The sequence below is a fragment of the Pochonia chlamydosporia genome, assembly GCF_001653235.2.
Source record: "Pochonia chlamydosporia 170 chromosome Unknown PCv3seq00012, whole genome shotgun sequence".
Taxonomy (NCBI): domain Eukaryota; kingdom Fungi; phylum Ascomycota; class Sordariomycetes; order Hypocreales; family Clavicipitaceae; genus Pochonia; species Pochonia chlamydosporia.
In genome coordinates, this window is record NW_019154047.1 from 80,845 (window position 1) to 104,114 (window position 23,270).

The window sequence follows — 23,270 nt, forward strand, 5'->3', positions numbered from 1 at the left end:
CCTGGTATCTTCAACTCTTTGGGAGTCCATAAGTCAGTATGCCTGAACCCGAAAGGTATACAGTCGGCTGGATCTGCGCCATAAAGACCGAGTACGTTGCCGCACGAGCATTTCTCGACGAGATACACAAAGACCCGGTAGCCGTGTCGCCGAACGACAATAACGCTTATACAACGGGCAGAATGGGAGAACACAACGTCGTTATTGCTGTCTTGCCTGACGGGGAGTACGGCATATCCTCTGCTGCAAGCGTCGCAAGGGATATGATGCACAGCTTTTCGAATATTAGAGTTGGTCTGATGGTCGGCATTGGTGGTGGTGCGCCAAGCAGAAAGCATGATATCCGTCTCGGCGACATTGTGGTCAGCGCCCCTCGAGATGGTAAGGGTGGCGTGTTTCAGTACGACTTTGGCAAAACCATTCAAGATCAGAGTTTCAGGCCCACGGGATTTCTGAACCAACCCCCTGCTGTCCTGCGTACAGCGATGACTCTACTCAGTGGCCAGTACGAGAGTGACGGCCACAATATTGAAATGGATATCAACGACATTCTCCAAGAGAAGCCACGGTTGCAGAATACGTACGGCCGACCGGACCCAAGTAGCGACAGGTTGTATCGATCCGGAGTTGTGCATCCTGTAAATGACGACGCAAGCTGCGTGGCAACCTGCGGTACCGATGGATCAAAGCTAATACTGCGACCCGAACGAACTCGACACGAGGATAATCCGGCAATTCACTACGGCCTGATCGCTTCGGCGAACCAGTTGATGAAGGACGCTCTGATTAGGGATAAGCTCGCCACAGAAATGGGCGTTTTATGCTTTGAAATGGAAGCGGCTGGGCTCATGAACCATTTCCCTTGTCTGGTTGTTCGCGGCATATGCGACTATTCAGACTCCCACAAAAAAAAGGAGTGGCAGGGGTATGCAGCAATGACAGCTGCAGCATATGCCAAAGATCTTCTCCGCCGAATAGCGCCAAATAAGATTGAGGCTGAGAAGAAACTCGGCGACATTCTGTCCGGTAATTCTAAGCCCTAAATTTTATGTCGTTAATACATGTTAATCCTATGTGCAGACCTCCATGGAGCTGCAGAACAGGGCCTGGACATTGCACAAAAGCACCATGAAGTTGCAGAAACGCATTTAGGGATTGTAAAAGCGCGGCTGTCCCAAAAAGAACAAGAGGAAATACAAAAGTGTCACCAGCTGTTCCGCCTCACGGATGGCAGCAGGGATACCACATACGAGTGGTATAAAGACCGAGTGGAGGACAGAGTTAAAGACACGTGCCTGTGGTTCCTCCAGCACGAGCGCTTCCAAAGCTGGTTAAAACAGGATTTCGGGCCCCTGCTAGTCACGGCAGATCCTGGCTGTGGAAAGTCAGTATTAGCCAAGTACTTAATCGACCACGGCTTACCACAATCGGCAACTATATGCTACTTCTTCTTTAAAGACCAAGACCAGAATACCGTCCGCCAAGCATTATGCGCTCTGCTTCACCAGCTCTTCTCTCAGAAACCGGCTCTAATTGAACACGCCATGACCCAATTCCGTAAGGATGGGCAAGGTTTAATCAACTCTACAGAATCGCTCTGGAAGGTTTTACGAAGCGCCCTGAAAGATCCCCAGGCAAGACCCGTAATTATGGTCCTTGACGCCCTGGACGAATGTGCCGAATCAGAGTTTACGAATCTAATGCGGAATGTGCAGAGCCAATTCCGCAGCGATCAATCGGGCCATGGCACGGTGAAGTATCTTCTAACGAGCCGCCCATATGAGCAGATCGTGTCTGAGTTCCAGGACCTATTAGGTTCTTTCCCAAATATTCGCATACCAGGTGAGGAGGAGTCGGAAGCCATCAGTCAGGAGGTGAACTGCGTCATTACGCACCGGGTCAATCAGCTGTCGGAGAAGAAGCACCTCTCAGATCAAGTCAAGGTTCGCCTAATGGATCGATTGCTCAAAATTACGCACCGCACCTACCTCTGGGCGTACCTTGTGTTCGACCACTTGAAGACAAAGGACTTCAAAAAGACGCCGAGAGGGGTTGAATCCGCCATTACAACTCTGCCAGAGACTGTTAACGATGCATATGAACAGATTCTGAACAGGTCTAAGGAACCATTGTTAGCCCGAAAGGCATTGAGTATTATCTTAGCCGCGAGTCGGCCGCTAACACTCTCGGAAATGAACGTAGCCGTAAATATAGACGGCGAATCACGGTCTATGGACGACCTAGACTTGGAGGACGAAAACGACTTCAAGTGTCGTCTCAGATCTTTGTGCGGATTGTTCCTTTCAATCCATCATGGCAAAATTTATTTCCTTCATCAAACTGCTCGCGAGTTTCTCCTTGTAAATTTAGCGTTACCCATAACTACTTCATCAGGGCTACGCTGGCATCACTCCATTACCATTCACCAGGCACACACCGTTCTTGCGGAGCTCTGTGTGCTGTATCTAAACTTCTTCAACTCTGACTTCGGCCTTCCGACAAACGCAAATGGGGAAATCAACCACTCTGTCGATAGTCACGCCTTCTTAGATTACTCGGCCAAAACGTGGGGCAGTCACTTCCGCAAGGCTAGGATAATGGATAACGCTTCTATTATGCCTTACGCTCTAAGAATTTCTAATCCAGATTTAAAGAGCTATTCGGCATGGTTTAGAATCTATTGGAGGACTACACGGATGGAGGATACAGATTTCACGGATCTTTTGGTGGCGTCATATTTTGGACATAGTGGCGTGGTCAAGTTGCTGCTGGAGCAAGGCGCCGATATCGAGGCCAAGGACAGTAAGCACGGTCGAACGCCGCTGTTATGGGCCGCCAACAAGGGCCACGGACCCGTAGTCAAGCTGCTGCTGAGGAATGGCGCCAACGTTGAGGCTAAGGACAGTGAATACAATCAAACGCCACTATCGTTGGCCGCCTTACAAGGGCATGGGGCCGTGGTCAGGCTGCTACTTGGGAAGGGCGCCGATATTGAGGCCAAGGACAGTAGGGTCGGTCGAACGCCGCTATTATGGGCCGCCGAAATGGGCCACGAGGCCGTATTCAAGCTGCTGCTTAGGAATGGCGCTAACATCGAGGCTAAGAATAGAATAGTTAGTCAAACGCCGGGGTGGCAAGTCGCCTGGGAGAGGAGACAGGCTAGGGTTCAGCTGCTACTTAGGAAGTGCGCCAGCATTAAGGCTAAGAACAATGAGTACGGTCAAACGCCGCTATCGTGGGCCGCCTTGGAAGGGCACGGGGCCATAGTCAAATTGCTACTTGGGAATGGCGCCGACGTTGAGGCTAAGAACAAATTTGGCCAGACGCCGCTGTTGTGGGCCGCCTTAGAAGGGCACGAGGCCGTAGTCAAGCTGCTGCTAGGAGAAGGCGCCGACATCGAGGCTAAGGATAGTGAGTACGGTCAAACACCGCTGTTGTGGGCCGCCTTGGAGGGGCACGAGGCCATAGTCAAGCTGCTGCTAGGAGAAGGCGCCGACATCGAGGTTAAAGATAGTGAGTACGGTCAAACGCCGCTGTCGTGGGCCGCAGAGAAGGGCCACAAGTCCGTAGTCAAGATACTGCTCGAAAACGGCGCCGACGTCGAGGCCAAGGACAGTGAGTACGATCAAACGCCGCTGTTGTGGGCCGCCTTAGAAGGCCACGCGGCCGTAGTCAGGCTGCTGCTTGGGAATGGCGCCGATATTGAGGCCAAGGACAGTAAGCACGGTCGAACGCCGCTGTTATGGGCTGCTGATGAGGGCCATGAGGCCGTAGTCAAGCTGCTGCTTGGGAATGGCGCCAACGTTGAGGCTAAGGACAGTGAGTACGATCGAACGCCGCTATTGTTGGCCGCCCTAGAAGGCCATGCGGCCATAGTCAAGCTGCTCCTTGGGAAGGGCGCCGACGTTAAGGCTGAGGACAGTGCGTGCGGTCAAACGCCGCTATTATGGGCCGCCGAAAAGGGCCACAAGGCCGTGGTCAAGCTGTTACTTGAAAAGGGAGCCAACGTCGTAGCCAAGGACAGTAAGTACGGTCGAACGCCGCTATTATGGGCCGCTAGGAACGGGCACGTGGCCGTGGTCAAGCAGCTACTTGAGAAGGACGCCTATATGGAAGCTGAGGATAGTGAGTACGGTTAAACACCGCTGTTATGGGCCGCCGAGAATTCGCACGAGGCCGGGGTCAAGCTGCTATAAACCAAATCTCGATAACTACACTTGCCCTTGTCAGTTTCGTGGCTTGTCACGATCTGTGTGGTACTGTTGATGTCGCAGTTGTACCGAAACCGACCAGCCTCTACCACCAGTAAGCGGTCCATCTCAACGTCTCCAACAAGAGCCAGCGTAGAAGTGCTGTCACATCGAGTACACCCGCGGATTCTTTGTGATTACGGAAAGTCAAGATATGAAACAAGCTCCGAGTAGCCTCGCTTGCAGTGATGGAATGCGACATTAAAGGCCACGAATCCATACTAGAGGCTGGTTTTCTGCATAAAGACATCTCTATCAAAAATCCCATGATAGACGAAGAAATGGACAAAGCCTTTTGATCGATCTTGATCTTACAATGAAGGTACCGCGAATAAATGCGTCTGGAGCTAAGGAAAGGAGTGGCACGATGGCGTTCATGGCTATCGAGCCAGTTCTGGGTGACGAACATTCATTCATACACGACTGGAATATTTTTCTGGGTCCTCTTCCGGATTTCCATCCATTATGACGACCCTGGTATAGACATCAGCCCTGCCGAATTCGATAGTTGGAATTCTGAGAACGATAGCAGATTAGTTCAGCTGAAATTGGTACGATAGGTTCATTCCGTTAATAAACAGAATTCCGTCAAAGATATTCCCCAACGGCGAGACGCCAAAGTCGGAAAACATGGTCTTGTATCCCTTGATCAATGAAATTTTTGGTAATGGCCAGAGTGGCCTTGATATACTGCAGTTCGCAAAGAAGGTGGCGTTACTGCTTAGATAAGTTGCCATTATTGCCGGCGAGCGGTAGGGCCACCGACCCGGTGCCTCTAATTCCCACCATCCCGGTGGGCAAAAGAGGGGGTTGTTTCAGGGGTAAATCATGGCCTTCCCCTCGACCCTAAATAGGTTGACGCCATTTGTGGAGGATGCAAGGTCCAGGTTGCCATACAGTTTGACAAGGCTAAATTAATACTGTGTGGGTTCTTCAAATTTGTTTGAGAGAGAGTGTAGAAAAAGGAAACTGTATTTGCACAGTACAATAATACCCAAATAGCTTGCTCATAGACATTTAATTTATAGGTCTTGTTCCACCAGGGCCCCAAACCAACTCTATCACGCTGTCATGACTAGCCGCGGCCCCGATGTCCGTATTTACCCACCGGGTGTCGTTTCCCTTTCGGATATATGTCTGTAGCAAGCATCCATCCTTCTGAATTATGGATTCTTTGAGCTCCCAGGATATTTTCCTTCCTGTGCCCGTGAGCGATTTCCTCAGAGCACCGAACTTGCAGGCAAAGTTCCACCCACTTTCGTCAGAGACCCGAAAAGTAGCTTCTATGGCTTCCGTATTAAATGAAATACCCACCGGGTAGTGAGCAATGGAGTATCCCGTTATGATGTAATCGTCTGCAGTTTGAAATCTCTGAAGCGTACAGTCCTCACCGCAGACGTAAGCGATCTTAGAATAAAGATTGGGAGTGGCATAATACCAGCTGCGGTAGTGATGAAGGGACAAGGGTTTGGTCCCCCATTCATAAAAGCCTGCTGGGTCCCCAGATACATCTAGCTGCCAGAGGCCAGGTAATATTGTCAAACTGATGTCCGAGTGTTCCTGAATGCACTGGTGCAGGAGTCGGTCCCCTTGCCAGTCGGCCTTGACGAGTTCCGCCTCGGAAGTGCAATTTTGGAAAGCGCTAGCTACCCTCGAGGCTATTGATGGCGATAGGAATACTCCGGCGCCACCGAATGCTTGTGACCCGTGCCTCTGAACTGCAACCGCATCTTCTGATAAGGCGCCGATGTACAGCTCTCTCTTGTGGTCGTACTCTTCGAGTCTCTCCTTCAACGCGTTCATGCTGGGGAAAAAAGTATCATCATCGCACAGCACGAGCCATTTCTTTTTTCCAGCATCGGGGTGGGTATGCATCGTAGGGATGAGGGAGAGATATCTTGTAGCCATTGGCAACGACGCGTTGGCTGCTATGACATCGACATCAACACCCGTTTTGGTGAGGAGAGACCTGGCGTCAGTGAGCTGTCCTTCATCCGCATTTAAGATCGCAAGAACCATTTTTCCTCCATTGGACTTCCCGGCACCATCTGTCAGCCAATACGTCCAGTCGTCAAGAAAGGCAGTGGACCACTCCGTGAAGCGCTCGTAGGTAGTGGAGACGCCGAACATGAACTCAGAAGCATCAGCGCCCTGTGGGAAAGCGGAAGATGATACCGGGGCTTGGATCGGCGGAGAGCAACCAGGAATGCTCGACTCTACTTGAGAATTCGCATCTATGAACTGGAAACCGGCCGTGAAGAGCCGCTGGGGAAGGATGGTCATGCCCTTCCTCTGAACATTCTTCCGATTAAAACGCACAAGTCGCTTCGCATAGGTAAAAGTGTTAAGCTCGTACTTCTTCTTGATATTAAGAAGATGTTTATGGTCTGCTTGACAGTTTACCTCATCTTGCATAAGAGTGTCAAAGCCGTGGGGTTCGCTTCCATGGTCGTGCTTACTATTAGCAATGGCGACTGTTGAAACACGTTTGGGTATTGACCATAGCCGCAGATAGATGAATGTCACCAAAAAGATCACCAAACATGCCTTTGTCAAGACGGGTATACATCGCAGGATTCTCATCTCTGTAACGGTACGAGTGCACGAACAAGGTCGAGTGCGACTTGGATGAAGCGATTATTCACAAGGAGAAAAAGAGAACCCGTAAAGGAACTCTGGCTGAAGCTATTTACACAATGCTCACAAAGTGAGACATTCATTAAACGGGCAGGTCACATGATTCCCTCACAATCTCAATAAATTATTTCTCCGAATTCGAAGACTCGCCGTAAGGCTGTTTTTCTGAGCTGGCCCTGGTGACATCAGGATAGATACATGTTTATTTGACACCTTAGAGGCTATATAATTTCGCGCACAGTAAGCGTGGCAGAGCGCCATGATATACCATAACGAGTCGTCATCGCTTGATATGTTAGCGTCTGAACAAGGTTGAAGGCTCTTCAGAAAGCTTGAGAAGGCTCATTAACAAAATAATTGCGAAGAAGTTAAACTGAGGGTTTATGCCTCAGAAGATTTCGCCAGTGCGGGAATACTGACCAGGCACACCCCCGCTTCACCACGTCCCCTTCAAAATCAGCCATTTGATCCTACATTTCCGCCTAAGCAGCATCCGCTGTTTTGCTACAACTCTCCGCCCTTAGTTGCTCATTTGATCAAGCCCGTCCTCCAGAATGCTCGTTTCCTGGCCGGTAAAATTTGGACTCGACTTCCTCAAATTCTGGGGCATTTTGTCTTCAGGCAAGAACCCCCCCCCAAAACCACTTCTCACAAGTTGACTAATGGAAACAAGGTGCGGAAAATGTTTAAAAACTTATCACAAAGACTGCGTATTTACACTCGCTCAGGGCTGGAAGTCAGGGCGAGGAGGCGCTTGTTTGGCACGGCTCATACAGAACACTTCATGTATAATACTGATTTCATCTATTACCGTTCAACCACCCAGTCTTTTCATCTAAGCCTATCAAATGCTACTGTTAACCGAGCTTACCTGGGAAGTATCAACGTTACATCATCAGCGGCAGCCTGAGCGTTTTGGATACTGCCTTCATTGGATATGACAAAGAGCCGCCTGGTCTCGAGTGTCGGCTTTTGTGGGCGAAGTACTCGAGGCAGATCTGCTATCATTTCCCAAGTGTAATACATCCCACTCTTGGCTCATATTCCTACCTTGGGTGTCTGTATCCGAAAATATTTGGTCACTGGAGCTTCAAGAGTAGCCGTTCAAATGGGCCGACACTGTAACTTGAACACATCTCCAACTGACCAGACGAAGTATATATCCACCCAACGTTCAGGTTCGCATCACCGCCACCGCGACCAAGTCGAACGACAATATTACAGGATCGCAGCTGCTGAGTGGGAGCGGTTGGAGGGGCAACGGGAATATCTTCAAGAAACCAACCATAATCTCATCGCGCAGCTTGATGCTTGCCGGTTTGACCGAGCTATGGCTCGAGGAGAAGTACAGCATCTCCGTGATGTCACCATACCAAATTTACGTAACCAACTCCATTGTCTAAAGGACGATAACGAAACTCTTCGAAAAAAGTTAGATGCAGCCAACAAAAAGGAAGAAAAGGCCCCTCGAATAGGGATAAGACCAATACGAAAAGAGGACGAAGGACAGGGCGGGCTCGCAATGGAGGATGGTAACGTAAATGATTCGAAAGAGCATTCAAAACGGCCAGTCAAATCAGAATCTGGGTTTCGAAAGTCCGAGATTCTTAAAGAAGTGGACTACTGGCGCGAACGTTGCCGATACTTAGAGGAAAGGCTCACAGGTCTTAAACGAAGTTACGAGGATGTAAGAAGTGCTTTCAAAGTCAGAACTCAAATGATACAGGCCTACGAAGACATACTACGGCGTCACGGGTTCATTTGACCCACCACTTTCTGTCATAGTTGCAAGTGTTTATCATACAAATATGAGCTGAGACGCGGCTGGACTGCTGGTTGTTGTCATAGCTTCGCCTACTGATGGATCATGTCCGAAGCAGAACGTAGACGGCAGCTCAAATATAGTTTTACCGGCTCATAACGGCGATGCCGCAGTGTTGGGTTAGTTGAATCTACCTAAGGGTGCGTAAAGCTTGACCAGCCGACGGAGTCGTTTTATCATGGCATCCTGGGGCTCGTGAACAATAGCCTTCATCGCCCTATGGTGTGCTATAGCTAAATGATCATGACGTCTCCATACGCCCTATCTACAATGCTCATGTGTTAACTACCTTCTCCCGATGACCGCGCTGCGGCAAATACAATGTGAGGCGGGTTACCTTGGTCTGTGATCCGAAGTGTGCGAAGATTGCGTCAGATACGGCCGTCGGTCCTTCGCGAGTGCTTGATACCTTCCCAAGATATCAGTCTTTTCCAGTCCGGGTTGTCCAGAATATTGAAAGTGGGACCCAAGAGCATTTCCAATAACTGTCACGGCTGGAACATATGTACTGTCAGTACTGGCATTCCAGCGAAGAAAGATGTACTCACGACGACGCAACCGTTTCGGTAGATCTATGACAATCATATCTTCGTCACCTCTGTCCGGTGGCCAGGAAGAGATATCTGTATCCAGTATATCATCGGCATATATGCATATGAAATTGATGCGTATCCGCCTGCCGTCCATATACCAAGGTTGGCGGAACTTGTACAGGTCCAAAGCACCCCTTTCGATGTTTTCGAGGAGGGAGTAGTGCATTTGAGCGGCAATTGCCCAGCTGTTATAACTTTCTCCCCATATTTCGTACTTGAGCTGTCCCGCTGGGGTCTGCGGCAATGCAGAGTCATCCTCCACCCTCAACCATCGATGACTTGGATGGGGAGGATCTCTATCTAGTGGCCAGGTAAAGTCCTCTGGACCGACCCAGAATGGCTGCATGGAAGGCCGCCACGATTCTGTCTTATGACGCGGGTGTTCAACCTCGGGAAAATAAGGATGCAGAGCGCCAAAGTGGTAGTGAAGGAAGCCAAGGGGAGGATTGTTAATAACATTTGCGGAGACTACAAACTCATCCGGATGGGTTATTTTCCTGGTGACTAGCTGTGGGATTGCTTCGTCCTCAATCCATACCTGCATATTGTACTTATTAGGACACTCAATCTATCAGATACTAAGGAAAGGCTTGGGGGTGGGGGAGAGAAACAATGTCGTCATCGATCTTGACGTAATACTTTCCGCGCTCGATATGTTGCCAGGCTTTGTAGTAACTGTACGTTTGTAGATTATTGGCGGTGAAGTTGATGGCCTTGTATCTGTTGGGGTTACTCGAGAGAATCGTCTGAAGATATTGGAGGTCTCCCGCATCGTCTGTGTTGACGATCCAGAGTACTTCATCAAGCCAACCGCCCTGATCCACCATATTGCTCTGCCCATTGATACCATTAGCAATATCCAACATTGTTAGCATCGAGACAACTACCTCTATGTAGTGATGTGCACAGATCATCCTATCTCTACGGCCGTAAAAGACCAGCCCGCTTACTATAATACCCTGCGGTTTGGCGAGCCGATATTTCACTCCCGTCGGGGTAGCTAGCAGTAATCGACGCATCAATATAAATACGACCGTGACTAAAAATATGATAGGAAAGACACTTCGATCTCTTAGCAGCCACCTCCTAATATGCTTCCACCATCGTAGTTTCGGCTTGGAGAACATCGTCATCAAGAAGATGCTGAGTTCTTTGTTTTGTAGCGTATTTACTTTGACCAAGAAACAGTTTACGTCACACGGTGACGATAAAATTGCCTCTACCTTTTACCATCTACGCATAACGTCTACTATGATGTCTATTTCTAGGCCCCCATCGAAGCCGCTTTTCACTGTCTCATGTCAACTTTCAACCTGGATTTCCTTAATGGCAGGCACCTGACCTCCGGCATGTAATCTCATGAACCTAATTTTCGTATTAGATTGCTTTCAGCCAGTTTTTATCGCGAATTATAGCTTTAACTATCCGTTTTGGGCCAAATCTGCATAGCCTGGGCGTATATTATTGCCAATATATTAATTCAAAGTACATCTTCGATGCATTCTACCACAAGGTGTTTGACAGGAGCCAAATTATTAATACGTGACTTTGTCCCTCTCTCCTCGGCAAAACCACCTGGAAAATCATCGAGCCCTATCGGGCTCTGAGTAAGTTGCCGGCGGGCTCAGGTCATCAGCGCCAAGTTCGCTGTGCCTGGGACCCGTCCGTGTTCAATTATTGCGGAAGATACCGCTTATCGTAGCGCCGTCTGAATCATCATTTGCCCGGTGATCAGTCAACACTGTGATACAGGGCTCCCAATAGTCCAGACTGTTTGGACTATTAGTCCACGTTTTGCATCGTTGCCCTGGACAACACCGTGATGAATCTATTAAAAGCAACAAACAACAGCATATGACTGGCTGATATTCAGCTTCATCAGTTTCATAATAGAGAAAACAGGGTTGTCAAACAAACTTTGGACTATTAGTCCAAACAGTCCGGACTATTGGGAGCCCTGCTGTGATACCGAGGAGTTTCCGGGCAGCACCCAGATATTTTCTAAAGCATAGCTTAACCCAGAACTAACTCAACGGCGGGCTTGATTTTAGCCTGCGTTAGTGTTGCCTTTCTCGTCAATGGAGTCTACGTACTTCTCAACTGGGGCAAAACTCTTACGCAGAATTTTGGGACGAGAAAAAGGTTCAGCAACAAAACATCAACTTGAGAAATTGAACGCCTACAACCAAAACTCCACGGTCCAAAACTAGCAGGCCCTGCAAGTTCACTATTTCGCATCGTAAATCTGTTCCGGAGCGATAACACCCGTTACCAAATGCGACTCTACCGAGGTCTCATGTCTGACAGCCATCAACCCGCAGCGACACTGCTATGAGAGCTGTTTGCACCTATGAACACATGGCTACCACTCCACGCGACCCATCAGACTGGCCGGTCGCCAACATAAACACAATAGAAATTGCCCAGTTTTGTCATACGAGTAGAATTTACTTCCGCATCGACGGCTCACGGTCAGACAAACCCCTGTAAAGGGGTTGAGGGGACAGCAAATCACGGTGTTGAAGCGTCATTGCACAGCCAACATTGACACATTCATTAAAGTCGTACGTGTGACGCGCGGGTTTCGCCCTATATAGGCTACATCCCTGCGGCTAGCCCCCTGGTCAATGAAAATATTTCCGGTGACGAATGACAAGTCATTAATATAAAGGTCTCGAGATGTTCAAAACGGCACAGAGGGTTCAGCCTTGGGTCATTGATGCGACTCCTACACACATGACGACAAATACAGTTGACGGGCGTTTACAAATCTTGGTAGAACGAGATGTGGTGGATCGAACAACGAGCTGTGTCGATAATCTTGAACAAGAGTCCTGGACCATCGCGGGTCACCACGCACGATTTCAACGACGATGATCCCCGCCCTCAAACTCTACCCGACGCAGCGGGATATTCTTTCCTCAACAAGAAGGCACCTTCTTCTGGAATCTTTAGGGCATTGGACGAACAGATTTCGAAACGGATTTCGAAGAGCATACGCTCTCTTGGTAAATTATACGGGGTTATCCAAGAAGACAACGGTCACGCTGTTGCCCACCCCTTCTACAACACAACAGAGGAACCCGGTGTAACTGTGACGAGAAGCGCTTTCATCTCCTGCCCTCCGACATGCAGCAGCCAGAAATTATCCGAAATGACGGAAATATACGCCGGGGCCCGGTTTCAGTATTGCAATGGGTTCTCATCAATCCAGCATTTCGAGACAAGATGTTCCGCCCTCCGTAACGCACTTGTCGACAAAACATCCTCGGGTGTATTTACAATAGTCGCCATCAATATCGGCATGTGTATGTTTTCCAAATCAGCACTCATCGGAGTATCCGATGATGGGGAGGGGTCATGTCTCAATAAAAACTTGAAGGGCATTCCGCAGTTGCCCGAATACATCGAACCAACAATGTACGAGCTTGAGACCATCGCCAGATTGTCTTCGGCCGTCGCAGATACAATATACCTCGTTACTGGTAGAAGCAAAAATCCAGATGCAACCATCACTGTCAATATTGACATACCTGATTTCCAGTATTACCGCACCGCTTGCGAACTCTTTGAGAAGGGCCAGGTGGGTGCAGAGTATGTTCAAAACTGGATTACAGCAATGGACTGCAGAAAGCACCAGCTGGGGGCAGTATTGATGGAAATGATTCGTCTGAGCATGGAGGATCGCGGTATCTCAAGCCCGGGGGTTACCATCCGTCTCAGTTCGGGAACTGAGGAAGCAGCTAGTCTCTTCAAAAATAAGGTCATGCTGGGGCGAACGCCCAACCTTACAGAGGTTCTGGATGTAATGGCTTCCAGAGGTTTTGAGGCTAAGGAATGGCAAGAGTTCCTAGGTTCACTGGATGCTCGACAACAGCCCTTCAACATGGACCAGCTTGGCAAGCTTGTGTACGTTTTCAAAACAGTGAAATCCGTGCTACTACCCAGTGCTTTGCCTGGGCTTACCTCCGACGCGGCAAACTCCATAAACGAGACACTCCTTATCCAAATAAATGATATCCGAGAATGGAGAATTTTTGATAGAGCGAAAAGGTTTTTGCACAATTACTCAAAGACGCGCCTACAACCCTTTACCCCTGCTATTGTTGGCTTGTTTCCAATGCAGAAGATCTTTCTTCATGGCGGTGGTCGCTCAGACCTCTACCAAGAGAATTCATCAGGTCTATATCTAGACATCAATATGGACGGTAGAGCACAGGAAGTCACCATTGGCCGCCTGGACATTGTTGGCAAAACTTATGGCTTTCAAATTGCCAGTCGGCTGAGGGATTTGTGTCTCTCTCAAGGGTTATTAAAGTAGCGTAGTACATTACTGTACTGGTACCGGTACAATAGAGTTCAATAAAATACAGTGGTAGTAATCCATTCATGCTGATGATAGGGTTGGAATGTCTTGGGCCATAGCCTCCCAAATCGTCACTCCACAATCCTCAGACCTGCTCAATTGTAAGGAGGCGGGTAAACAGAACCAACTAACAGATCATACCAGAATCAAGGTTCCAGCGACAATCACGAAACGAATTAAGGGATGACATAGGTGAACATAGGAGGCAGACACTGACGACATATATCATCAGCAACACTCTTCACAAAGATGTCCCTGGGTTGGGTGCTGAAAGTACCCTCAGACTGACTCGCCGAGTTGACTCTAGAAGAACCAAAGTAGGCCGGCAATATGCATGGCTACGTATCAACACACCAACGGAAGTTAAATCCTTACAATGGCGTTAATGCAAAACAACAGACCTTTCTTCACAGCCTCAATGAACCAGTGTTAAGCAAAATAGGATTATCAATCAGAGAAAGATACTTAGTAATACATCCATCGACCCGGCATCGGTCGGCAGCAGTCGAACGAAACGGAACGGTTTATTAATAGCACTCTGTTTTATAGTAATAGATTTTAAGAAAGAGTGAATTACCGTACATAAGACGACAAAACGTAGCTGTAATAAAGATATTTCCTATAGCTATAGATTTAAAACCTCATCAATCGGGCCAAGCGTCATAATTTTACGACTTACGCTCTTCTGTAACCCGGAATGCGATCGAAGTTTTAGGGTTAAAAACACAAAGCCACAAGCCCGGCCTGGCCAGCTATATGACTTTCACCAATGCCCATGGTGATACCATCGGTGGCAAATCGGTTCAGAGTCACGAAGCAGAAAGGGATGTCTGAAATAGTGGCTTGGCTCATCATTGCAACTAAGTTATGAACCCTTCACACATGTACCCAACGTCCGCCTGAACGATTTAGCGAATACACGTTGTCCAGTCGGAGTACACGAACTCTTTTTGTGGACCCTTTACACTGTAATCTCTCCCGTACAAGCTCTTTCATTTTGTCTCTACATTCCGTTCCATGACTTGGTGGCCGTACCTTTTTCGCTAGCTGAAGAAGGCTCAATACGGTGCCGCGACGAGGACAAAAGCGCCGTGGATAACAGATGCAGACAGGCAATGACAAAAATGCCGATGGAGCCCTTGTAAGCCCATCCGACGTCCATCTGGCCGTCAACATGACTGTTTAGAGAATTCAACAATAGCTCAAAAAAGTAGGGCACCAGAAATAAAACCAGTGCACCCAACGTCCCCAGTCCGCTAAGAATAATGATGGGCCATCGAATTCGCGCCATTTTTTTAGGGCTCTGGCCAAGGAAGGTTGTTGCTAAAAAGTATAGAATAGACAACAGAGATGATGACATTAAGAACACCACGGTCATCCACATTAGCACTAACAGGCGCGACGACAGATCCCCACAAACGGAGCCGATGTTGTCAGATCCAATGGCGGCGCCAATACAGCCTTGCTTGTTGCCGATCATAGCAGTGATGTTGACTTTCGCCTTTTCCAAGACTTCAGCTACTAGTTCTTTCCCCGTGTTTTTCGCGGCATCCAAACCCTCACCGGCAGCTTGAGTAGCTTTGGCAACACCACCGCCGACAGCCTCAGTTGCCTTCGCTACCACGCTTTCTATGGGGTTTGGGATAGATATACCCCTAGAGAACAGTTTTATAAGTTTTGGAGCTAGTTTCTGTAATCCCATCTCGACCTATTGATTACCACCGAGGCAAAGCAAATTTTCCGTAAGTTCATTGCCACGAAAGTGAATCGGTGTGAACGCTTACCGAAAGTTTAGCCACCCCTTCCTTTGCGTTTGCCGCATCTGGCGTCCCTTTCGCAGCAAAAAACAGGAGGGGGATAGATAAAAGACAATGAAGTGAAACCAACGAAGTAATAACCAGACGTGGTCCGCTTGGGACAAACGGCCCCAGTTTCTCCAGCAACAAGTTTGGTATGTGTTTACTCCCGGCCATGTATTCTGCTGATGTCTCTATCCTTCAAGGTGAGGCATGCTCCAATCGCTAAATGGAGCCGCTCGTCTCTCTGCTAAAAAAAAACATCACGCAGGTTCTTATAGAAGTTTGAAAATGCCACACAACGGTAATTACTGGCTGCATCCAGCACCAAGCGTATCGCCCCCCCATTTGCAAAACATTAAACCAAAATACAGTAGTGTATATCAGCGTTAAGCAAAAGAAGATTTACTAGCCTGTTATTTAGGTAAAAGATCGATATCGGCATACTGCAGTAATCTCAGGAATTTAAAGAGTAGTTCGGATATCCAGGAACGGCCGTTTCTCTGTTGGCTTTTGCTGCCTCTTTCTTCTTCTTGGTCTTCCTACTCTAGATACTGAACTACACGAATAGAGTACTGCACCAATAGCCTGGAACTCAACAGAGAGCCCTAACAATCTATTAATAGTTCGCCACACTTGATGAATCGCTCTTGTGTTAACAGAAATATGCAGCACGGAATGGGCCAGGTTCAGCATCCGCTCAGATCACACCAATTCGGTAAGACCTCGCCGCTCTGTGCTATTGCATCTCCTAATACTTGTAAATGAATCAGTGGATGCTGAGCCTAGCCAGCCCCCTTCAGCACGCTATTTACAGACAACGAGAGGGGATGTTGGCAACTAGCGTCACTACATTCCAATTGTGAGAATGAACGCATCTGCATCCATGGGAAAGATTTACAATAGACTATGGCCCTCCATTTAGGAGTTCTATCTATGGTATACCTGGTACAGTAATATACCTTGCTAATAGTCCGTTCTATGGGCCGGCAAGATCCTACGTTGGATGATTGCACGTCGCCGTCATCCATCAAGCGCCACTTCATCCCTGAATGCATCCTCGCCGACATGCATCTGGAGCTCATTTTGTGTCCAACTCCAAAGACGCTCAGACAGGACAGGGTCGCGGGAGAGTTTGGAACCAGTGCATTGCTTCCCCACAGGTGCGTAGAATTCTCCTGTCTTCGCATCCTTCGCAACAGACGCCCACAGGTGGTTCAAGACCCCACGCTTGGTCGGTACAGCGATTAGCCACCCAAGCACAACAAGAAACAGCTTCAAGGGCAGTGTTGACGCGTTTCTGTGGAGGTTGGTTGCAACAGCGCCTGGCTTAATCGCGATAAACTTGACGTCCCGATGTTTCATTCCCATCACATAATTCCAAGCAATTTGAGCGGCCTTGGAACTTGCATATAGAAAACAGGTATTTACGCGTTCCATTGCCGTTTTCAGCTCATCGAGGTTGTCTATGTTCTCCGGTGCAATCCTCTCCAAATCAGAAGACACAGAAATCACTCGACCGTGAGAAGCCGCTTTCAAGGCCGGTAGGAGCAATTGTGTGAGTAACGCATGTCCCATAAAATTTGTCCCAAATTGAATTTCGTAGCCATCTTTTGTTCGGCCTTTTTCTGTCATCATAATCCCAGCATTGTTGATAAGAATGTGAAGAGCCTTCTCGCGGCGCCGAAAGACTTGAGCAGCTCTCACAACACTATCAAACGATGATAGATCAAGTTCTAGGGGGAAAATCGGTGCTGTAGCTGCTTTGAATTGTCTTATGTAGTTGATTGCATCTTTGCACTTCCTTTTCGACCGACCTGCCATATATATACAAGCCGGCCCATGCATTGCAAACTGTCGCACCGACTCAAGTCCTAGCCCCGAATTGCCTCCGGTAACCAGAATAACCTTGCCTTGGAGATCGGAGAGGTCCACTTGTGGAGATTTGTTGTTGCTGAAGGTAATGTTGTATATCGCCGGCGTCTGAATGACCAAACAGCTCATACCATAGGCTAGCAATACCAGGATAGGTTTGATAAATGTGACAAGTCTCAGTCCGATCTTTTCCAGAATTAAGAGCGTTATGGAGCCCCAAAGGATGCTTCTGGTCGAAATCAAGACGTTTTCCCTCGCCCAGTGAAGATCTTTGTGAGACCTCAAAATCGTTCGGAGGTGAGCGTCAAGGAGGAAGCGGCCTGATATAAACAGCCCGATAAAATACTCGGGATGCATGACAAGTCGAGGGTGTAAATTAGTCAGGTCCAAACCCCATTTGACGCAGGCAAAGGATATCAATATGGGACCGGATAATATCGTATACCGAGGTGTTCTGCGAACTTTCATTGCTGCTAGAAACACTGCCTTCGTGAGATGTTAGCTTGGGGCTGAAAAGGGCGGCTGCTTTGGTATGTTTTCATCCTTACCTCGAACACAACCCATATAAACACACTGATACCCGACAATCGGCTTGGTAGGAGCGTTGTAGAAAGTACAGCCACTGCGACCACTGTTGTTGTAAGCAGGGCTATGTAGCGCCACGACATATCGAAGCTACCTGTCGTCTCGGTGTATTGTTGGATTGTCCCAGCATATGAACCGAGTTTTGGCCTTTTGATTAAATCAACAGCTCGTCCAAGGGCGAGGTACATTAGCAAAGCCGCCACAACGCTTGCAGTGCTATTTCGATTGAGTTTCAACATATCCACCTCCCATGCGTACACGCCAGCCGATACTATCGTAGCAAAGAGTGTCATGCGAAGGCTCACATTGCGGTGGAAAGTCACTATCAAGCCGCGGTTGAAGTTGAAGACCACTGCAAAGGCGTCTAAGGTTGCAATCGACACGAGTGAGAACCAAGTGTCAACAGCCACAACTTTGGCCCGCGACTTGGCGATGTGATGCTGACCTTGCAACGGCGTTCCCCTTGTCTCTGGAGAAATTTTTTCTGATAGACATTGCCACCAACCCGATCCAAAAGTGGGAAGATTCGCGACCGCCAAGACACAGAGCAGAAAGGAGACAATGTTGACAAATTGTAAGAGCCAGAAGAGACGAATCCGACCATCCCTGAGGTTGAAGTTGGTAATAACGGAGCTTATCGATGGCCTGACGATATCACCCGAGATGGCGAGAGCCGGAAGTTCCATAGACACCATTGAAATGGTTGCTGTGACTCTTAGGTAGCTTTCTTAGCTTTAGCTCAACAGATTTGATGCTGGAAAGTCTAGCTCGGGTCATCACAAGGCACAGTGCAATCTGTGGATGATGGTGTTTCAAAATTGCAAATATCATGTCCACATGATATACGCCGTTATCGTGTCTGCGAATTGCGCCGAAAGCGGATGAAAACTGCCGGGGTCGTTTTATCCGCAACTCAAAGGCTTGGGAAATTGGGCCAATTTCTGCACGTAACTTGGACGAGTCACTAGGCTCAAACACTGCGGTGGCCTATTGTGCTACAGCCTAGGAATTGCTAACACGGGTACCTTGAGCATCAAATTTCTTTTAATAGACGAGAGTCGAACTCTTATGTTAATACTAGAAAGGGTCTGGTCATCAATGGTCATGTTTATCTTTAAATTGCAAGAGCAAAAGCACAGTACTGCTGCATGCTGAGAAATTTGGATTACTATTCCAATAGGTATTCGCCGCATTGTGTCAATACAGTATCTGGATCCAGAGACCCAAGTCTCCCCTCTGTCGCGGGTATGTTATAGTATATGGAGAATAGCATTGAGGACTTCCTCGAAACGTAGCCCTCAACCGGAAATACCCTAGACAACTCACTGTTGCATCGCCATGCCATTTCATCACGAGCAGGCAACTGCAAATCGGCAGGCTCGCGACAGGAGTCAACCGAAAACTAAGTTAGCCATCGCCGTCTGCCGCCCTTCCTGGCTAGCAAAACATTCTAATCGGCATAACATAGTGCCCAATTTACAAGCATAGAAGAATCACAAATCACACAACGAAGTGTAACGCGGGGCAAGCTGCGAATGCACACACGTGACGAATGTCTTTGGAAAGCCCCAGGATTTCTTGCTCCCCGCTGTGTAAGAGCCTTCAAGCAGGGACCTATTTTGCTACCACATGGAGCTCTATTCATGCCATGAATTCTTTGGATAAACTTAAATCTTCACTTCAGCACCTTGGGATCATATTGTATATACAGCGATGAGGGACCTCGGCGTGTGGCCAGGCAATTCTCGCTCCAGCCAGGGCAAGTCATCGCAGCCTTCGCATACCTATTTTCCATGACGAATAGTCGGGTCAACTTTACCAGCCCCTGAGATCTGTAACTCATCAAGCTCTAATCAGGCACTTGACACTATCCCAACAGATCTGTCATTTCTAGTAGTAGCCTGTACAGATAGATCGACATATCAGCCTCCCGTAGTACTTCCCGTGACCTCATAGATCCAGCTTTGGCAATCTCCGCAGATAATAGTTCACCATTTGGATCGTTTATGAGGAACTCAAGAAGCGCGGGAAGCTCTTCCATGGTCATACTCACGGGAATATAGTGTGCCCAAGGAGTAAGGCGGTCGTCATGCCACTCCTGGAACCAAGTCTGTTTCAACACGACAGCTTCCCTAGACAGCAGACGATAAAACCTAGTGCTCATACTGTTTCCATCTAGGTCGAAAAGATATCTATAATTTTCAGTTGTATCCTCGGGCTCAAAATTTGTCGGACCCAGTGTTCGCTCCATATCCTTGCAGGCATCGTCATCACACTGAAGATAATCACTCATATGAACGTCAAATGCATCCTTGAATAGCTGGATACGCTTCTTGCTCAATGAATCAACCCCCAAGCCGAGTAACTGGCTCGCTTCAAGCGCGTTGGCCGCTTCTTGAAGAGACCGGACGAACCTGACAAATCGCTGTCTGTGACCATTCTTCCAGCCGAAACGTGTTGCTCGGCCGCCAGTAGAAGAACCTCGCCAGTAGAGGACAGGTTTCTTTTCTAGGAACGACAATGGATCGTTTTCTGCCAGAGGATGCGCGACATAGCATGGACAAGGTATCAAGATATCCCGAAAAGCGGACATTCTCCCGAAGCTCAAAACCGGTATAAGTGAGTGTGTATAGGAGAATGCACCAGGTGACGAGACAAGGGCGTGGAGGCTGGCCGGATTGGACGACCGGCAGACGTCCTTGTAATAAAGAAATGACTCTACCGGCTGTGGAGTAATTTGACCACATGAATCTGCTATCAGATCCTCAATGGATTCTCCGATCTTTTCTTGGAACTGTACCGAGCTCGGCCGGGGTCCAGAGCGACTAAGTATCCTTGGCTCATCGATGAGGCTCAAGTAGAAGAGGCCGTCAGGCATTGCGTCGACAAATGGCTCAACCAGCCTTCTCAATTCTCCATCGTATCTGTACTGCGCCGAAGTCGACATAGTTCCGTTCCGACATTCGATACGAGTTGTAAGAGGGCAGTCCCAACTTTTCTCCTTAAGGGATTGGAAGGTCTGCCGCGCCTCGGCATCGCGATATGGTTCCAGGTCTCGGTCAATTTGGTCGAAGTCGTCAATGATCTTTGAGTCCCGCTCGAGAGCAAATGTAACCCATTCCTCGAATCCTTTTGGTGGTGGTCTGTGGTACCGACGTTTGTATTCGGCCACCGCTTCAGCTGGGGTTGACGACTGGGGTTTGCGAACAGATCGCGCCGCAGCCTGTGCAGAGAGTATTCGACAACGAATGGCCGCTGTGGAGAAGTCGTCTTCGGATATATGAGATGGGCAGACCTTTAATCGGCTGTTGCCAATTTGCCATCGGAAAGATATGTGTACCGAGGCAAAAATAATGGCCGAGACCACTGCAAACGCCGTCGCAGCCCTCAAGCAACGCACGACAAGCACGGGATTGAACGAGGACATCAACGCCATGCCTTCTGCATCCTCCAACGTGTTGTCCTGTGCTTTCACGCCGTGGATTGCCTTGCAGCCGGTCACCTGTAAAAGGCGAGGAAGATGGAATTGATGTGTTTCTTGCCGTCTTAGCGCGCACAGCCAGGTAAGTTTTTATTTACTTTCAGACTGACAGATATCATTTCATTCCGTACCGATACGCTCTTCAAACACTAAGGTTCTCTCTAATCCGTGGTAAAGAGGGTTATCTATGCAAGTAGCTATTGTCGTTCTGGCCTTTGGCATTACCGGACTTCAGCGTGGCCTCGTGCTACTGTGCTGTCGATGTCATTGCTAGTCGAATGGCGGATAGGTCTGCACAGAACAGATTTAGAACTGCCAACATACAATAGGATAATACGATTCTTCTTTTTGACTATAGTTTCCTGAGCCGTTTACCGGTAAGACACCCCGAGTACAATATTAATATTAAATACGATACGCATTCAAAGATACCTTTGGTTAGGAGCCCACCTTACACACCAAGACAGTAGCCGCTTCTTGCTCAATTGCACGACACCTTGAGGAGATAAATCGCGGTTCCTCTGTCTCTTGGCTGCCATAAATGGCTATTTCTCATCTTCCCGTGAAGGCCAGCGAGTCCAGCGGGGCACACCGCCGCACAGCCACCTTAATATACCTTCAAAGCGTCCAACAAAGACTACAATAACAATCCTGTAAATGGGCATGTCCCGGTATTATACCGGTACTTCCTGTATGTACCGGTACGGTACAGTAACCACCAGTATTATATTAATATTTGTTGGACGCTTCAGCCAACCGCATCATTTTCTGTGAGATCCCTACCTATTCCTTGGGCACACATGGAAACCTAGGTTGGTGTGACCCAGACATAAACCAGTTGAAAGAGTCCAAACCAGATTCGTCTACTCGAGGTTAGGAAAGGAACATCGTTAGATTCCTCGCGACTTCGTCGTCCAAACTATCGTCCGATTGCGTCGTGTCTTTACCATCTGACGGACTTGCGTTCAACCGCAAAGTTAGCTCGCGCTTACGGTGGAAAACAGTATCTGCCAGCCTTCCGCATCCCATTCCGGCTTGTTCCGAACATTCTCGCGGTGGTATAGACTTCTTTTGCCATATCAAAGTAACAGCCGTCGTACGCAAGCTTGACAAGTGCCCATCGTCATTAATGTCATCGACGCGATGGTCGTCGCCGGATTCTTCTTCAGACTCATCACCGGATACTTGGGTGGATTCGTCGTCTGATGGACTCCGATTCAACCGCGTATCTAGAGGATCGTGGTTGTGATGCACTGCAGTCTGACGCCAAGCGGCTAGAACATCCTCCTCCCACTGCCCGTCTGATTCCTTATCGCAATAGTATATTCTTCCTTCCTCATGTATAAAGTAGCGGTCAGCGTGGTAAAACCTGGACGACGCATTACGAGGCAGCCTCTTACCAACAGCAGCGCCTCGTTTTGCCATCTCGCCGAAGAAGGATGGATTGTTACCAAATGGATCATCCTTGAAAGTGACAAGGTACCAGGTGAGATTCTGAGAGTAGCAGCGATCACCCATATCAAGAATGGAAAGCCCCATTGAAGCCTCAACCCAGAGTTTTGTTAAGTTCTCCCGCTGAGAAAAAGTACACAGAGCTTTGGTGAGTTTGTCATCAACGGGGAAATCTTCCGAAGAGGCAATCCAATCGGTATATTCAATCTCAAGTTCTCTCAACGTCGCAGGAAGCAACACTAACGCGGTAGCAAAGTCTGTTTCCGTTAGCATTCGCAAACGCTTTCAGGACAACTTCTAAACATCGTAGTAAATGCGCAAACCCAACCGTCTCGTTCTCGTTTAGCATCTTTAGCATATGAACTTACATCATCATCATCATCATATACGCTGGAGGGCGTATATACCTCCCG

At 48.4% G+C, this 23,270-nt stretch overlaps 7 protein-coding genes across 7 annotated transcripts; 2 read left to right on the top strand and 5 right to left on the bottom strand.

Annotated features, from left to right (window-relative positions):
- Positions 1–38: 38 nt before the first annotated feature.
- On the top strand, positions 39–4,139 carry VFPPC_18285 (Nucleoside phosphorylase domain protein; the record flags this gene model as incomplete). The annotated part of the gene is made up of 2 exons (XM_018290217.1): positions 39–1,026; positions 1,081–4,139. The coding sequence occupies 2 exons, from the start codon at positions 39–41 to the stop codon at positions 4,137–4,139; spliced, it is 4,047 nt and encodes a 1,348-aa protein (XP_018137140.1).
- Positions 4,140–5,267: 1,128 nt separating this feature from the next.
- VFPPC_12290 (glycosyltransferase family 31 protein) lies at positions 5,268–6,833 on the bottom strand (the record flags this gene model as incomplete). Its single annotated transcript, XM_018290218.1, has 1 exon — positions 5,268–6,833. The coding sequence occupies one exon, from the start codon at positions 6,831–6,833 to the stop codon at positions 5,268–5,270; it is 1,566 nt and encodes a 521-aa protein (XP_018137139.1).
- Positions 6,834–8,970: 2,137 nt separating this feature from the next.
- Positions 8,971–10,168, bottom strand: VFPPC_11976 (hypothetical protein; the record flags this gene model as incomplete). The annotated part of the gene is made up of 3 exons (XM_022428800.1): positions 8,971–8,974; positions 9,047–9,840; positions 9,914–10,168. The coding sequence occupies 3 exons, from the start codon at positions 10,166–10,168 to the stop codon at positions 8,971–8,973; spliced, it is 1,053 nt and encodes a 350-aa protein (XP_022283999.1).
- Positions 10,169–12,087: 1,919 nt separating this feature from the next.
- VFPPC_14988 (hypothetical protein) lies at positions 12,088–13,623 on the top strand (the record flags this gene model as incomplete). The annotated part of the gene is made up of 1 exon (XM_018292751.1): positions 12,088–13,623. One exon carries the CDS (start codon positions 12,088–12,090, stop codon positions 13,621–13,623), a length of 1,536 nt encoding a protein of 511 aa, XP_018137137.1.
- Positions 13,624–14,671: 1,048 nt separating this feature from the next.
- Positions 14,672–15,370, bottom strand: VFPPC_14987 (hypothetical protein; the record flags this gene model as incomplete). Its single annotated transcript, XM_018292750.1, has 1 exon — positions 14,672–15,370. One exon carries the CDS (start codon positions 15,368–15,370, stop codon positions 14,672–14,674), a length of 699 nt encoding a protein of 232 aa, XP_018137136.1.
- A 1,117-nt stretch (positions 15,371–16,487) lies between these two features.
- On the bottom strand, positions 16,488–18,619 carry VFPPC_11975 (retinol dehydrogenase protein; the record flags this gene model as incomplete). Its single annotated transcript, XM_022428799.1, has 2 exons — positions 16,488–17,825; positions 17,888–18,619. 2 exons carry the CDS (start codon positions 18,617–18,619, stop codon positions 16,488–16,490), a joined length of 2,070 nt encoding a protein of 689 aa, XP_022283998.1.
- Positions 18,620–19,791: 1,172 nt separating this feature from the next.
- On the bottom strand, positions 19,792–21,360 carry VFPPC_11974 (glycosyltransferase family 90 protein; the record flags this gene model as incomplete). The annotated part of the gene is made up of 1 exon (XM_018290004.1): positions 19,792–21,360. The coding sequence occupies one exon, from the start codon at positions 21,358–21,360 to the stop codon at positions 19,792–19,794; it is 1,569 nt and encodes a 522-aa protein (XP_018137134.1).
- Between the last annotated feature and the right edge of the window lie 1,910 nt (positions 21,361–23,270).